Source organism: Molothrus aeneus, chromosome 6, assembly GCF_037042795.1.
Source record: "Molothrus aeneus isolate 106 chromosome 6, BPBGC_Maene_1.0, whole genome shotgun sequence".
Lineage (NCBI taxonomy): Eukaryota > Metazoa > Chordata > Aves > Passeriformes > Icteridae > Molothrus > Molothrus aeneus.
Genome location: NC_089651.1, coordinates 2,537,380 through 2,554,926, shown reverse-complemented (window position 1 = coordinate 2,554,926; position 17,547 = coordinate 2,537,380). Strand labels below are relative to the sequence as shown.

Below are 17,547 nucleotides of genomic sequence, written 5' to 3'. Positions count from 1 at the left end.
GGGGCAGCCACAGCTTCTCTGAGCACCCTGTGCCAGGGCCTCCCCACTCTCACAGGGAAGGATTTCTTCCTAATGTCTGATCTAAACCTGCCTTCTGTCAGTGTGGGTTGAATACTTAATTTATTGCTATACTTTATATATATAAATATATATGTGTATATATATATATATATATATATATATATATATATATATATATATATATATATATATATATATTTGTTTATTTATTACTATTACTATTTATTTATTACTATTTATTACTATTGCTATTATTACTATTGCTATTATTACTATTACTAATTTATATATTTATTTATTTATTACTTTACAAAATGTTACTATTTCGGAGATGTTTGGCTGGAGAAAAATTTAAAGGCCTGTTTCTCAGAAAGACTTGAACAGCAAAGTCTTTTAAGAATATCTCAGTCAGAGCATCCTTTTTGTTTGTTTGTTTTTGTTTGTTTTAATAAGGTTTTCAGACACAGCATGTGTCGCTTGTGGCAGAATTCAGCCAAACACTCTGCAGCCTGTGCAGGAGAAAAGCAGCCAGCAGAGGGGGACTGGGGCCAGGCAGTGATGCTCAAAGCCAGCGTGGTTACCTGAGTGATCATAGGAAAGCCCATGATGAAGAAGGACACGCAGCAGCCCAGGGTGAACAGAGCCTTGTGTGTCCGGAGGTACTTGGGGAACTCGTCTGACACCGAGGTCACGATGGTCTCGATGGTGGCAAACTGACAAACAAACAGAAGGGTTCATTTCAGTGCACACAGACTGCTCCAACTGCATAGAAAACATTAGAATCTGAACATTATTTTGAGTCCTAGGTGTTAAGTGCTCAGATGGCAGCACCAAAGCTCTGCCAAAATGATTTCAGCATTGATGGCCTTACTGCATTCCTCTTTTTTTTCATGAGTCGCTGCTCACACATGTTGCAGACATCTTTTATGGAAAATCCTTAGGATTTTTCCTCCTGAGAAGCTGAGAGGCCTCAGGAACAAGATGTAACCAATGGTTATCTGCTGCTGTGGGATGCAACAGGTGCATCTGGGATTGGCCCATCTTAGATGTTTGTAATTAATGGCCAATCACAGCCCAGCTGGCTCGGACAGAGAGTCCAGACACAAGCCTTTGTTATCATTCTTTCTGATTCTATTCTTAGCCAGCCTTCTGATGAAACCTTTTCTTCTATTCTTTTAGTATAGTTTGAATGTAATATATATCATAAAATAATAAATCAGCCTTCTGAAACATGGAGTCAGATCCTCGTCTTTTCCCTTATCCAAGAACCCCTGTGAACACGGTCACACACACGGGAAATAGCAATCAATTGCATGGTCCTCCAAACAAATAAATAGAAAAATCAAAAGGAAAAGAATGGGACACAAAAGCAGTTTACCATGGTGTCTAATCCAAGAGTTAGAAGCATCAAAAAGAATATTATAGCCCAGAAGGGAGAGAGGGGCAGCCTAGTTAGGGCTTCTGGGTAAACCACAAAAGCAATCCCAGGACCTAGAAATAAGAAAAATAAAGATTATCACATTCAATCATTCCTATTTACAAAAAGGCTCAAACATTACAGAGTTTAGCATTACCTGATTGATTTCTATTTACACTGTAAATTTCAAATCACTTACTTAGTCCAACTTTCCAGGCAGAATGCATTTTCAACCACTATACAAACACACTGATCCAAAAGTTATAAAAAATAGCAAAAATTGCACACTGCAGCAATGTTTCTGTGATCAAATTCCTGCAATTTCCCTGCCAATTAGAAACCCATGGCAAACACTCACACTTCAGTGCTACAACATGAATGGAAATGCAAACACTCTTCTTCAGCTCATTGCCACGCTGTTAAATGAAGAGAGAATATAAAACATGCCCAGACCTGACAGCAGACAGAAGGTAATAACTGCTGTGATTCTAAAAAAGTCCACAAGAAAAGCCAAAATAATGCAGAGCACAAGAAATAAAGAGATGGAATCTTTTAAAGCCTAAATCAGGAATTTCCCATCCTTTTGGGTTTTTTTTGTTTGGGGTTTTTTATATATATTGGGCTTTAATATCTATTGATCATAAAGAAAAAGTATTTTGTAATTGCTTAGATTTTATATATATATATATATATATATATATATAGGGCTTTAATTTCTATTGATCATAAAGAAAAAGTATTTTTGTAAGTGCTTAGATTTTATATATATATATATATCTGCACATGCTGCTTGTGCTCAGGAGAGAGCTGCTGCTTGCTCATGTACTGAGAAAAATCCAGTTTCAGCAGCAGAAAAATCATCTCCTTGGGTAGCTTGTGCAGTGCTCGGGGTTCAATTCTGAACAACAGGCAAATACAGGAGTTAAAACACAGTAAAAAAACAAAACAAAACAAAACAAAACAAACTCTGTACATGACTCAGTAAGTGCTGCTTCCTTTAAAATGTGCTGCAAAAAAATTACTTTTTGCATGTGGAACCTCTGTTTTATTAATAAACACCTCTTTAATCTCTTAATGAAAAAAGATTTCTTCTTGGCTGGTGGAGATAAGGACTCCGTTTAAACTCACTGCCTGCATATAGAAGTTTAATTAAGTCTCAGAATAATGAGTTCCCATGAATCACACCTTTAGGAAAAGTTAAATTATAGAATATGAGCATGTCTCCAGGTCAGCCCCTCCTAGATAACACACACCTGGTAGCGTCCAACCACAGGAAATAGTCACAAGCTCCCATTCCTTCCATCTTCCAAGATTTGGTGGGTATGAACTCTTTATAAAAGTTATTAATGCCAGGAAAACTCCAAGTACTTTATATGTCTTAAAAAGTAAAATTACCTTGAACTTTCATTTTAAGGTACCCTTTTCAACTACACTATGCTCTTAATCAGAGAGTAGAACAAAAAGAGGTTGTGCTGTCTTTCCCTCCATGTTTTATTTCTTCATCAGATAAATGAGTTTTTCCTGAAAAGAAAACTCTAAATGAAAAAAAAAAATACTATGTTTTTCAGATTAATAATTTAGGAGAAAAAAAAGGAAAAAAAAATTAAAACCCTTTGTATTTCCATTAACATTTTCATTCAAGGTTTTGAAAACTTGAAAGGAGATTATGCTTCATCATCATTTTGGCTTTTTTTTCCTTCACTGCAAAAAGAAATACAACTTTAGAATTTAAAAAAAATAATAATTAGGCGATGACAAGGGCTGTTCTTTTCACAAGTTCTTGGGTTTGCTTTTTAACTACTATTATGCAATATGCATAATGCACCTCAGTCCACAATTACCCCTTCATCTTCACTCTCTTCCTATTGCAAATCCATCTTCTATTACTTCACTAAATTTTGTTTCCCCCTGTCATGGAGAGCAGCAAAGCCTCACCCTCATGAAATAATTCCACATTATCTGAACAGGCTCTTACAAATGCCCCCACAGCTGCCCCCACATCCCCTGGGACAGCTGGGAACAGAGAGCTCCAGCCTGGGACGAGGTGCTCACTCCAAGACACCAAGCAGAAAAGGGGTTTTGACCTCCTGTGCTGAGTATTTCACATCTCCAGAGAGAGGTACCAGCTGAGCCAGGTGTCCCTCCACCATGCCTGGCAGTCCCATCCCTCAGCCCCTCTCCACATCTCTTGGGAGCTTCCTCTGCAGCCCCTCTCAAGCTCAGCTCCTTTAGCTCCATCTCCTCACAAATCATTTTGGTGAGTGCAGTGTGGTTGAGATTTTGGGGCTGCTTTCGTTGTTTGTTCCAGAATGGAGGTAAAGTCTAAAATATTCATGTAGACATTACTCCTAAAAACTGACTGGCACTCAGAGCTATGGTTCTGTGGGCATAGTGGTGCTCAGCTCTACCAATTAAGCTCAGCACTACCAATTCAGACCTCTCAGATCCCCACAAATGACCACCTCTCTTCACTAACCAAGATGTTCTGAGCAGTTCTTCAGAAATGTTTTTCTTGTCTGAGGAGGCATCTCCTTGCTCCCCACAGCTCAGAAGCACAATCCACCCCTCGCGCCAGATTTCTCCCACCCTCCTCTCATCCAAAATTCCCGCCACCAGAGATAACTTTTACCTTGTCAAATCCTCCTCAAACGGCAGCAGAGACCAATGAGAAGGCCAATAACCACCCCACCCTACCCTCCACCAGTCATTCACACAAAGGCTTAAAATGAGTCTCAATTTCCTTCCTTCTCTTACCAAACAAGTGATTAACAGGCTTTAATTAAAATCTTGACTTCTCGGGCTACCTTCTCCTATGCAGAAATGCCTGCACATGGTTTAGTAATCCACACCATGAAGTCATCATTCCCACCTCCAATATCAATGACACTGGAGCCATCATATATCAGATACCTGTGATCATTAATAACAGAGCTGGAAGTGCCACAGGGTGCCTGTCTAAGTAATGAAATGCCAGTGAGCCCTACCTTGGTCTGCCACAGCTTCAATATTCACTTTGAGCTCATTTGCCATGAAGCCAATGACTGAGAAGATGACAAAGCCTGCAAATATACTCGTGGCACTGTTGGTACACGTGACTATCAGTGTGTCCCTGCAAAGAAAGCACAAGAAGCCTGTTGGGATACACACGAGGAAGGTTTTGTACATGTATTTGTATTTCAGGAGTTTCTCATCAGCACACACAGCTTGTGGGGGTGCTGGTGAAGGCACACTTTTACACCCCTCAGGTGCCTTTGGTGCTGATCAGAGAGCACAGAAGTCTCCACAGCAGCACCAGGAATCACCTCTGCAAGCTTCCATCACCCACGTGCTGTGCAGGAACCACAGGCCAAGCACATCTGCTCTTGGCCTCCTCAAGAACAGAGACAGCCATGGTGACTTCATTTGTGACACATTTTTTAACTCTTTGCCTCACAGGACATCTGCTCTCCACATTGGGTATGGACTAACCACTGCTGCCCAGCTGAGATGATTTTTGTCTTGTCTTTCTTGTGCTTATACACGAAATTCCAGGGTTAAGCTTTCCGTACGTTGCAGAGCTTGCTCAATCACCTTCCTGTCTGTAGAGGGAGGACTCCTTGGTACCTTTTTCCATGGTTGTAATTATCAAAGGAATCTCAAGAAATCTTCAGCTGAACATCTCACTATGCTGGATATGTCAAGACTTGACAGCAAACCAGCCCTCCATAGTTATTGCATTCTTAGGAATGTAATAGGATCTTTCAATAGGATTTCTATAGGATTTTTTTCAATAGGATTTTTCTTTAAACAATATGCATGTCCAGAGAACTTCCCCATAAACTACTACATCTTCAGAAAAACAAATCCCTCACTTTAAATGTTTAGGGGGTTTATGTTGGCTAGAATTGTTTATTCCTACTGATATTGTTTTGTCAGGAAGAGAATGAAACACAACTCGAAAAGCTGTCAAAGAACCTCACTGAGCTGGCAAACTTCTAGAATGTCCAACAGAGCATGTGTTAACAGGAATTATTTTGTTAATTCTTTGGGTCTACAGAAAAAAATAATGACAGTGTGCTGTTTGGAATCACCATGTGTTAACCTTCCAAAACCTAGATAGCTTTGAAATATTTCAGGTATTCATTATGAAGTCAATTTATGTAAATTTATATTTACATAAATTTATATTTACTGCAATTAAATTTTTGTAAATTTATATTTACTGCAATTAAATTTATGTAAATTTATATTTACTGCAATTATAGATTTTGGACTATGTTTAAAATCAATGTGTGACTGAAAATTACAATTTATGTATTAAAATGTAATGAATATAGAAATTGAAAAAGAAAATAGTCATACTTCATTTCAATATTCAAGGTTGTGTCGTAAAATTTAAAATACTGTGAGTAACTAAGCTTTTCTAATTATTTCTACTTTGGTCTCTCAGATCACTCCCTAACAGAGGCAAAGCATTTATCAGGTATTAGAACTGGGATATTTTTATACTTCATTACCATGTATTCCCTTCAAAATTTTCATTATGATCTTCCAAACGCCACAAAAGATTGTTAAGTTACTGCAGTAAGGTAGCATGATGCTTCCTCCATTTTTCCCCCTGATATTCTGATTGCAATTATTCATTAAAAAAAAAAAGGCTCAGGAATAGTGTTTTCAAAAATAGGACCCAAAGGATTGCTGGGTGGGAGTTACTGTGTATGCAACACTGTTAGCTTTCATCCATATTTTGGGATAATTTCATTAAATTACTTTTGAGCACTATTAAAATAATTTTTTTAAATTTATTTTTAATATCCTCATCCACATTTCTTTTTAGGTTAAGTACTCTGTATTCTGTACTTAGAAGCCGTAGGAGATGGCAGTGGAAATCCCCAGGAGTGTTTGCCTTGAAATCTTGACTGGGGAAAGTTTTTGAGCATCTCTTGGGGGAGTCCCTGTGCATGCTGCTGGCTGTCCTGAATCAGCACCTCTGGCACTGCAAGAATTGGAAAAGCTTTGCTTCAGACTGACTTTAAAAACTGTAAAATAGCAGGGAAGCACTCCACCAGTGCCACTTGCTTTTGTGTTTTCCATCTGCAGACATTTTAGCTGGCAGGCTTTTGCATGAAAAATTACACACTATGACTTTTTCCCATGAAAAAATAGCTCTCAAAGAAGTGATTTTAGATTTCATAGCATGGAATAACTTTTTGCATGTAATTGGAAAAACTGGAAAAAGAAAGAACGTTTAGGGGATGTAGGAATCCCATCAATGGAAGTTGCCAGTTAAAGTCCTGCATGTTTCACTCTGCTCGTGGGCTGTCCTCCAGCAGAGCTGCCAAGTGATTCTGTCTCACTGCCCACAGCTCCTGATACATCCCAGGCTGCCCTTCAGCCTCAGCCTGCCCATTCTGAAAGTGGGCAGCCAGCAGGAACTGTAACAAGCCTAAATGATCATCTTGAGACTAGTAGATTAGGATCTGGGGAGAGGAAAAAATACACAAAAATGGTTAAATGTAAACGAAACCCACGCACACCAAAAAAAAAAAATAGGAAAGGAAACAGAAGAGAGGAAAAGAGAAAAAATACCAGAGAGGAAGAAAGGACAAAAGGGCAGCAGGGGAAAAAAGACAAGGGAGAAAAAGACAAGAGATAGGGGTCTTGCAAACCAGATTTCTGGAAGATGAAGGATAACTGGTTTTGGACAAACCTGTTTAATAACACAGATGTATTTCACTCTTACACACCTGTAGCAGTTATTATGGAATTTGTTGTATGAAGAGAGGGTAATTAGACCTCCCCATGCTGCAGATAAGGAGAAAAAAATCTGAGTGGCAGCATCCTTCCAAACCTAAGTAGGAAAGAAAATGAAAGAGTGTTAGACCAATGGATGTCAATAGAATATTTAAAAGCAAAATCCTGCCACTGAATGAGCCACATCAGGCTCATTTGATAAGGAGCACTGTTCTTGCTGAGTCCATGTGAAAGGACACCATAAACCTTGCTGTATATGGGAGACACAAATATAAAAACCATATTGTTTGATACATATCAGTTCAAATACATTCAGAAACAAAAAATACAAGTCAAGAGGGAAAACCTGCATCAGATACTGATGTTTTCTCTGCCAGTGACCCTAAATAATACTTTACCCATGTAAGAGGAAGAACAAGTTTCCACAGATGACAACACCACTTCTGCACATGGAAAATGCTTGCAGCAGACCCCCAGGAGATCTGGGATTATTATTATTATTATTATTATTATTATTATTATTATTATTATTATTATTATTATTATTATTATTATTATTATTATTATTATATTACATTATATTACATTATATTACATTATATTACATTATATTACATTATATTACATTATATTACATTATATTACATATATATATAATATATGTGAAATATATATCATAATATAATATATATCATTTATCACCCCAGCAGCTCTGAGTGCAACAGCAAACCCACCATAGCATCAATCAGCTTCTCCCACTTGGGTGTGATGAAGTACCAGATGCCATCCCCAGCTCCAGGCAGAGTTACTCCTCTTATGAGCAGGATGATGAGAACCACGTAGGGGAATGTGGCTGTGAAGTACACAACCTGCACAGGGCAGAGAAGAGGTTACTGAAAGAGTAAGGAGAGAGGAGGGGAAATGGAAATGCCACTATTGCCAGAAGAAGGCAATTACTCAATCTCAGAGACAGCAGTCGGGGTTATGATAAACTAAGAAAACAACAGGGTTATTTCCCTGGAAATCTGAAGTTTTACAGCTCTTCTTGCTGCTGGGAACAGGAGTAACATCAATAACAGTGGCAAGAGCTGGAATTCTAGGCAGAGAAAGGAGGATTCCTCTCTCCATCTGGAGAGGAACAAGAGGAATTTAAAGCTAAAGGAAAATCCTGCTTTTGATCATTCCCCAGCGGGAACTATCCCAGTTCAGTGGAAATGAAATAAGAAATGCCATTCAGTAAAACATTTCTGTAGTTTCTTCTATATTTTTCTGTATTTAACTAAAAAAAAAAAAAGCCTAAAGAATTTTTATTACTGTTTGTACCTCTTAATAATTACGTATCACCATGATGATAGCTATGGTCCAAGTTCAAAACAAAAGGAAAGTCTGCAGCTAGCTAGACAGACCTAATCATCATGATGTCTAAATACACAACAGAGGCTGTGTGTTTAATGTTTTAATAATTATGTAGAACACAGCTCAAATAAAATGGTTGGATTATGGCCAGTTAAGCTTTACATTCGACACAAAATAATTTCAAATATTTTTCACATCAACGTCCGGTCCTAAACAAAACAGAATCATAACACATGATGGAATTATATCATGGAATGGCTTGGGCTGGAAGGGACCTGAAAGATCATTTCATTCCAACCCCTGCCATGGACAGGGACACCTTCCCCTAAGGCCAGGATGATCCAAACCCAGCCCAGCCTGGCCTTGAACGTTTCCAGGGATGGGGCAGCCACAGCTTCTCTGGGCAACCCCTGCCAGGACCTCACCATCTTTACAGAGGAGATTTTCTTCCTTATCTCTAATCTAAACCCTCCCTCTGTCAGTCTGAAGCCATTTGTCCTTGTCCTATCACTCCATGTCCTTGTCCCAAGCCCCTCTCCACTCTCCTGTGGCCCCTTTAGGTGGTGAAGGGTCTTTCTCTTCCCCAGCTGAGCAGCCCCAGCTCCCTCAGCTGTCTCTGTAGCAGAGGGGTTCCAGCCCTCTGAGCACCTTCGTGGCCTCCTCTGGACTCATTCCAAGAGATCCTTCTGGTGTTGTGGGCTCCAGAGCTGGACACAGGGCTCCAGGTGGCTCCTCAGCAGAGGAGAGGGGGAGAATCACCTCCCTCAGCCTGTGGCTTGAGCTGAAGTGACTTCTGAAACTGCTTTTCAAACTTTTCTTGTTGTTTCAAGAGGTGTTTCAACAAGTTGCCACGATGAATTTCTGTACAGTCAAGATACTGAACTAATCTCTACATAATTACAGGATTTCTATTTCTAACACCAAGGAGTCAATATTTTTCTCTCTGGCATCAGTGTCAGTATTTTTCCTGGCCACAAAGAGTCACTTAGAGAAATATCCATTGCCACATCCAAACCCACATTATTATCCAGTCTCTTGCCTTTCATGAAATATTTTTTCCTATCCCACTAGGGTAAGGGGAAAAAAAAATCTCAACTTTCCCCTGGCACTCTGCATCCCTGGATTTTCTGTTAATTGCCAGGTGACCTCCCAAGAGGTGAAGTCAGCTTCTAGGAGCAAAGGGGTGGCTTCAAACTCTCTGACCAGCTCTAGAAAATTATTCACATCTCCATTTCCACTGTCTTTATCCCAGGAAATACCCAGTGGTGTTGATCACACACACACACACACTGAGTTTTTTTAAAAAGTTCAGTTCTGGTTTTCAAATATGTTACTTAACATCTTAATTCACATCCAAATTTCCCGAATTCCAGTGAAACGGGAGACGACTGCAGAATTTTTATGAACATCATGCAGAATAGGGAAGGCTGGAAAGTACCATTTGTGCCATCCCACTGCTGAGTGCAGCTGAAGAGGTCATTTTAAATTTATTGAAGGTTAGAGAAAAAAATAGTTGAACAAAAATAGTTTCTGTTTTGACTAGAAAGGAAAAAGGCATTTCAATTAATACTTAGTCATTTACTGAAAATATTTTCAATAATTCATCCCTTAAATGAGAGTGTGAGTTCCTAAAAACCAGCACCCTGCTTTCTTGTGAGTGTACAATCACAAATATTGTTCTTACTTTTCCTGATGACTTGATTCCTTTAGCAAGGGAGGCATAAACAATCACCCAAGCTAGGAAAAGAGATAATGCCAAGGGCCATCTAATCTCACCAGGATATTCAATCCCTGCTGAAATCTTCAATACAAAGTACCTAAGAATAAGAAGGAAAAAAAGAAATTAAAAAATTTTGGAAAAAAAAAATAACGGAAGCAGCCACAGGCAGCAATTCAGTGCAAGTTCCTTTTTTGTTCTGCCTCAGTGTCCTCAGCAGTTTCTCTAGATGGTTCCAGTGATTCTCCCCATGTATTATTTTATTTATCTGCATTGCAGTAGTAGATAAAACTGCCGGGCATGGGCCAACACCCCAGCTGTGCTAAGCACCACAGGAACAGAAAACAAGTAATCCAGCATTTCAATTCTGCTCTCATCATTCCTAAGCACAAAAAAAGAGCATCATTTGCTGCCCTTCACTACTGTATTTCTGGTTTTCCAAGCCATGTTGTTGCCTGTTCCAGTGGATTTTACAGAGAGAACAACATAATTTTTCTAAACAAAGAAAGATCTTACTTGAAGTATTCTTCACTCCCACTGACAAATGTTTTGTTTCCTTCCCTGGTGAAGTTAACCATGGTTAGATTTGGATAGGCACTCATACAGAAAGTGGAGTTCTTGATTTGTATTTTTGGGTGGTCGCCAATGATGCAGGAATCTAGGAAGAAATGAGGTGAGGGAACAGGAAAATAAAGCGCACAGATTTGTTGTTGTTGTAAAGTGACAAGAATGCATTACATCACACCTAATTACTTGAACTTTTGTTCAGCTGCCGACGCCTTTTCCAAAAGGTCGTTAACTAGATAAACTTTTTTTCGTTTTCGTGTCATCGTGTATTTGGGACCGTTTGCAGAAACGGGTTTTGGGTTTTTTCGTTAAAGAGAAGCTTCTCTAAAGACATATCATTTGTCTTCAGCAGACACTCCAGGCTGCCAGCTGTGGTATTGTGTTGCCAACACAGAGTTTTCCTCCGGGGGAGGGGGGGATGGAGGGGGAATCGGCATTTTTAAAGCATTTAAATTAACAGATCTAATTTATGCTTGGTAAGGGATACTTTAAATAAAAGCAGGGGGAAGTGCCCATGGGACACAGATCGCTCTGCAGTGGTTTGGGAAGGGGCCGCTCCCCAGGGCCATCCGCACTCTCCTCTGGCATCTCCCAGGGGCGCAGCTGAGCTGCAGAAACCTCTGGAAAACCACCACGGCCACAGATTTTCAAACCAAACCAAATCCATCAACAAAAGAAGAGTACAAGCGCGTCCCGCCTTACCTAGCAAAAGTTTGTTTTTATCCTTGCAGTCGGGCGTGTTCCAGGGGTTGTTGCAGGAAGCCCAGGGCAGCACGGGCACGAAGGAGGCGAACAGGTAGAAGAGGGTGTAGCAGAGGATGATGTTGTAGTAAATGGCTATCAGCACCGAGATGATCAGCATGGCGATGCCACAGCCTGCGGACACACGGGGGGACAGCAGGGAAAGCCATTAACCGAGCATCGGTTCCTCTGCTGCAGACACAGCCACAGAGCCAGGGACGGACGGAGGGAGGCAGGGAGGGAGGGATGGAGAGATGGAGGGAGGGATGGACGGAGGGAGGGATGAATGGAGGGAGGGAGGCATGGAGGGAGGGAGGGGTGAATGGAGGGAGGGAGGGAGGGAGGCAGGGATGGAGGGAAGGAGGGAGGGAGGCATGGAGGGAAGCATGGAGGGAGGGATGGAGGCAGGGAGGGGTGGATGGAGGGAGGGATGGAGGCATGGAGGGAAGCATGGAGGGAGGGATGGAGGCAGGGAGGGGTGGATGGAGGGAGGGATGGAGGCATGGAGGGAGGGATGGAGGGAGGCATGGAGGGAGGCATGGAGGGAGGCATGGAGGGATGGAGGAATGGATGGAGGGAGGGATGGAGGCATGGATGAAGGCATGGAGGGAGGGATGGAGGCATGGAGGGAGGGATGGAGGCAGGGATGGAGGCATGGAGGGAGGCATAGAGGGATGGATGGATGGATGGATGGATGGATGGATGGATGGATGGATGGATGGATGGATGGATGGAGGCATGGAGGGAGGGATGGAGGGAGGGAGGGATGGAGGGAGGCATGGAGAGAGGCATGGAGGGATGGATGGATGGAGGCATGGAGGGAGGCATGGAGGGAGGGATGGAGGCATGGAGGGAGGGATGGAGGCATGGAGGGAGGGATGGAGGGAGACCCCGGCATGCGGCGGAGCGGGGCCGGGGCGGCTGAAGCCATGCGAGAGCCGCAGCGCGGGTCATGCTCCCCGAAGCGGCCCTGCCCCGCTCACCTTGCAGCGCGGGGATGGCTTTCCACACCGACACGGGGCCCTGACTAGCAAACTGCCCCAGGGAGACTTCCAGGAAGAAAATGGGGATCCCAGCTAGAGCCAACATCATCAAATAGGGGATGAGAAACGCACCTTGTGGCGGGCGGGAGGGGGAGAGAAGAGAGAGCAACCTGAATCACCCCGTGGTACTGGGGACAACTTAGTCAAGACATTTTTCTAACTTTTTTTAATTTTTCTATTAAAACGTTTCGGTTTGTTATCGATTCCCGGTGCCGACAGCCTCGGAAGGGGTGGAGGGGGGAAAGATAGGTGTCAGCTTTCTACATTTCCAGCGTTTTCTACAGGCAGTAAATCCTCACTATTGCTAAATGAGTATTTAACACCTCCCATTTAGAAGTGTCTACGTGTAAAATGAAAAGGAAAAGAAAAAAGCTCACAATGTTAAAACAGTTCTTTAAAATTGCCTCGTCCCTGGCAGAAAACGGCTGTTACGGGCTCTACAAAACTGCTTTCCGTGATCGCAGCACCACTCCCCTCAGCTGAGAGCCCTTTCGAGGAGGGAAGGGGTTTGCAGCTGCAGGGGTTTAACCCGGTAGCATCCACGGCTTCTCCGTTTCAGTGAGAGCCTCTGGTAGGAGAACCCCTGCAAATAAACTTCTTCTTCTTCTTCTTCTTCTTCATGCCCTTGTCAACTGCAAACGGCATAGCCCCTCTTCCAGCTTCTCCTCTATTCAGCTGATCGACATTCCCTCTATTTCAAACGATTATTTTTCAACCGGATCGCGGAGAGATTTAAGACAATTCCCCCAAGCCTCACGAAATAACGGGGTGTCCCGACTCGGGATCCCGACCCTAGAGTCCCTCCTGCTTCCCCACGGCACCGATTGCGGATTCAGAGCCTGTGTGTAACCAAGGACGGGGGTTCCGGAGCCCTGCCCCTGTGCTCATCACGCCTCCTCACATCCCTCCCTCTCCGGCCAGCACCAATTGCAGGGGTTTTTTTAAGAAAAGCGCTCCCTTTTAAGGAAATCTCGTCAGGGCTTGCCTGCTTTCGGAGGTGACCACCAAAAAAAAAAAAAAAAAAAAAAAACCAAAAAAAAAAAGAACCAAAAAACCACCAAAACCAAAAATAACGCGAACAGAAAAAAACCCAAACCAAATAAACTCAAAAAAAAAAAAAACCAAAAAAACCACCAAAACCAAAAATAACGCGAACAGAAAAAAACCCAAACCAACTCAAAAAAAAACCAAACAAAAACCCACCAAAACCAAAAATAACGCGAACAGAAAAAAACCCAAACCAAATAAACTAAAAAAAAAAAAAAACACCAAAACCAAAAATAACGCGAACAAAAACCCCCAAACCAAATCAAATAAATCAAATTAAAAAACCCACCTAAACCAAAAATAGCGCAAACAAAAAAACCAAACCAAATCAAGTTAAAAAAAAAAACCCAAAAAAACCCCAAAAAATAACGCGAACAAAAAAAACCCAAACCAAATCAAATCAAACAAAAAAAAAACCCAAAAAAACACCAAAACCAAAAATAACGCGAACAAAAAAAAAAAACCCAAACCAAATCAAATCAAACAAACAAACAAAAAAAACCCAAACCAAAAATAACGCAAACAAAAAAACCCCAAACAAAATCAAATCAAACAAAAAACCCCACAAACAAACAAACAAAAACAACCTAGGCGAATGTTTCCCCAGCGTGTCTGATGGTCTGAAGGTGCCCCCGCACCCCGGCTCAGCCCGGCCTGGCTGCCCGGCCATGGGAAGCCGCCGACCCCGCTTCCCTCGTGTTTCTCCCCGCCCAAAAGGCCGGGACTGGCTCAGCCCCGTACGGTTCTGCAGGTAGAGAGACAGGAAAAAGCCATCATACCTCCCCCATTCTTAAAGGCCAGGTACGGGAACCTCCAGACATTGCCCAGCCCCACTGCATAACCCACCATGGAGAGGATGAAATCCAGCTTGCTGGACCAGTTCCCTCGGGCTTTATTTTCATCCCCCACATCGTCTTCCTAAAAAGAAGGGGGGAAAAGGTGGGGGGAGAGAAGAGAGAGAGAGAGAGAGAGAGAGAGAGATGGGAAAGCAGCCCCGTTAGCAGCACAGGCTGCGGCTCCACCGTGAGGGAGCTCCCGGGCCGGGGGAGCCTCGGGCCTCGCTCCCCGGCCGCCCCCGCCAGGCCTCTCCTTCAGGGACAAACCGCACCAGAAAGGGTTTAAAGCACGGCCCTGCCCCGAGCGCTCGGGGTGGGTGTCCCTGCCCCTGATCCCCCGTGGCCAGGGGGGTCCCATCGCCTCCCCCGGGGCTGGAGCCCTCGGTGGCCTCTGGAGGGTCAGGACCGAGCGCCGGTTCCCAGCGCAGCCAGGAGAAGTGGAAATGGCTTTTACCGCAGCAGCAGCAGCGCCGGCCTGCAGGGTAAATGCGGGTGGGCAGGAGGAGAGCGGGGGGATTCACCACCGGCGGCATCCCCTCCCTCCCGGGACCTCTTATGGCATTGGGCTGCTTTATTTCGCCCGAATTTTGGTTATGGGGTGCGAGGTACGCAGCCCCCGGGGGTTTGGGCAGGCGGAGGAGCCTGGGGAGGGGAAGGGCAAGGCACCCTTCACGTGTGTGTGCTGCTGAGGACAGGAGCAGACCGCATGTAAGGGTGTGCGGGTCAGAGCCGCGCTGCACCCACAGGCACTGGAATGACACGGGATGCTCGTTCCTACCGCCAACACATCGTTGGCACTCGCACCACCGCTAACACATCCTCAGCACTGACTACTGGGGCTAAAATCCGCTCCCCCCTTCTTCCTTCCCCCCTCCATGCGGCATGGGCCCATCCCCGACTCATCGGCGCCTGAATTTAGAGCTTCCACCCCAAATCGGTGCTGAGCGGCAAAGACTCTCCCACGAGCCGCAGCGGGGCAAGGAAAAGCTGTAAGGAGACAACTCACCCCCTCCACTCTGCCGGGGAGAACAGAGGTGTTGCCATCGGCGCCCAGCACCACCGTGCTCTGGCTCAAGGTCACCCAGGCGTCCTTGGCGTTGTTCTGCTCCAGCGTGCTCTTGCCGAGGCTCAGGGCAGCGTCCCCGTCGGTGCTTTGCAAAGCGGGAATTTTGCAATGGGGGATCGCAGCCTGCCCGGCAATCCCTGCGCCGGGGCTCGGCTTGCAGGGGAAGCTTTCCGCAGGTTCCCTCCGGAGGGTGGAGTTGGCTTGCACCGGGGTGCTGCTGAGCTTGCAGATCCCCACTTTGGTCCTCTCCAACTCGTTCGGTTTCGCTTCTTCGGAGAGAAAGGCTTTGCTGTCGTTGGAGAGTGACCGGGGAAGGCTGGCGCTGGCGGGCGCTGGCAGAGGGGCGTTTTGCGGCTCATTCTCGGGGCCGCTTCTCACAACTCCCGCACCTTCGTTGGGTCCGGGAGCCACCGCTTCAGGATTGTTCACAAGCTGCTTGCTCATATCCCTTTGACTGGCGTAATCCTAAAATGAGAACGTCACATATTTTACCAAAAGGAGAAGAACGGGGGGTGGGGGGGGGGGGGGGGAAGTGTTGGCGCTGCGGAGATTGTACGAATTTTTGTCCTCGTGCAGGAAACGCATGCGCCAGAAAATCGGGATACAGGAGGGTTGCAGAATTTCGAGGAGCCACGGCTCTCCTGCTTGCCCTCCCATTCCACGTTAATACTCTGGGGGGAAATAGGGTACGGTACACAGAGAACCCCCACCCCAACCCAACCTCCCCCCCCCAAAACCCCCAAACAACAAACCTCAAACAAAAACCAACACTGGCATCTGCAAAACCGTAATTCAAGTTTAAATAAGTGTTTCTACAGCACTGCGCCGCCAGACCTCGTTAGATTTCACATCACGACTGTAGGATGCTCCCTTCCCTATCACCAGTGTAGAAAGATTCTTTAATTTTACGCCCCATTTCCTTTCTGTCATTCAACAATGCACATCGGCTTTTTTTTTTAATATATATGAGCAAGAGACAAGCTGCCCTGTAGGCAACCGGAGATGTTAAAAAACAAGTGAAATAGTGCTGGTGAAAATTTCTGAGCTGGCTGCTACGCTTCAAAGCCCGTCAGCAAGAGAGTGAAATGCAGAAAAACCCCAAAACATAACCGCACTGCCACAGAGGGATTAACGCCACTAACAGTAGCTTTCCCCTATTCTTTTTCTTATCTTTCCGATTCACATAATGCTAAAGATTTTATTTAAGCTTCATTAGATAGATTACTGACAACACTCAGACATTTAAAACTACAATTTAAAAAATATCTTCATTTTATACATTAAGCAACCTGAAGGCGAACCTCACCTTTTCCATCAGTTCAATGTTAGCTTTACATACACCCTTTATTTTTCTCACTGTCGCGCAAAACTCCCCATCACCATTTCCGCCACAAGTTTTCTCTCCACCGTAATCCCACTCTCCCGGCACCAGGGATAAAGTCTGCAGGGACTGGGTCACCAAACGAGGGCATTTTGGGGTGCCCCCGCTGTGCCCGCGCTCGCCCCTTCCCCGCAGCATCCCCCCGTACCCGGCCCGCGGGCGGCTCCGCCGGCAGCACCGCGGACAGCTCCCCCTGCTCCGCGCCTCCAGCCCCGCTCGGCGTCCCGCAGAAAAAACCCAGCACTCACCATGCCTTAAATAGCCGCAGATGGAGCCGACAGAGGTGAAAGGAGCAGTACGGGCAATTGTCAGACTGGATTTTGCCCAGTTCAGAGCAAAGCTTTCTATACTTCCTTGGGAAAGACCGGGTTTGCGTCAGTGCATAGCAAGGTGCCCTTCGCGTGACATTTTCTTGATAATAAGAGTTTGATAAATCATTAGCCTTGGTTTCGGGTTTTAAAGGGACACGGGAAGCCGGGCTGGCTGTCACTCCCGCGGCAGTGGCATTGCGTGCTCCCTGTGACTCATGTGGGGGCTGATCGCCAACCCGAAGCCCAGCACGGCAGAACTTTCCTCTGCTGATCAGAGGCAACATGTGAGAAACACGTACTGCTGCACCCGA

General features: G+C 44.5%; 1 protein-coding gene across 1 annotated transcript in view; it reads right to left on the bottom strand.

Annotated features, from left to right (window-relative positions):
• The window catches only part of SLC6A5 (solute carrier family 6 member 5), a 31,221-nt gene extending 15,572 nt beyond the window's left edge, over nucleotides 1–15,649 (bottom strand). Inside the window, exons 1-12 of the mRNA XM_066551594.1 lie at nucleotides 15,478–15,649; nucleotides 15,223–15,227; nucleotides 14,422–14,560; nucleotides 12,536–12,667; nucleotides 11,514–11,687; nucleotides 10,761–10,902; nucleotides 10,212–10,344; nucleotides 7,906–8,040; nucleotides 7,165–7,268; nucleotides 4,423–4,547; nucleotides 1,400–1,512; nucleotides 603–734 (exon numbers count right to left, since the gene is read on the bottom strand). Coding sequence (XP_066407691.1) covers nucleotides 603–734; nucleotides 1,400–1,512; nucleotides 4,423–4,547; nucleotides 7,165–7,268; nucleotides 7,906–8,040; nucleotides 10,212–10,344; nucleotides 10,761–10,902; nucleotides 11,514–11,687; nucleotides 12,536–12,667; nucleotides 14,422–14,491 — 1,260 coding nt within the window. The 5' untranslated portion in view covers nucleotides 14,492–14,560; nucleotides 15,223–15,227; nucleotides 15,478–15,649. The remainder of the gene's footprint in view (nucleotides 1–602; nucleotides 735–1,399; nucleotides 1,513–4,422; nucleotides 4,548–7,164; nucleotides 7,269–7,905; nucleotides 8,041–10,211; nucleotides 10,345–10,760; nucleotides 10,903–11,513; nucleotides 11,688–12,535; nucleotides 12,668–14,421; nucleotides 14,561–15,222; nucleotides 15,228–15,477) is intronic.
• Between the last annotated feature and the right edge of the window lie 1,898 nt (nucleotides 15,650–17,547).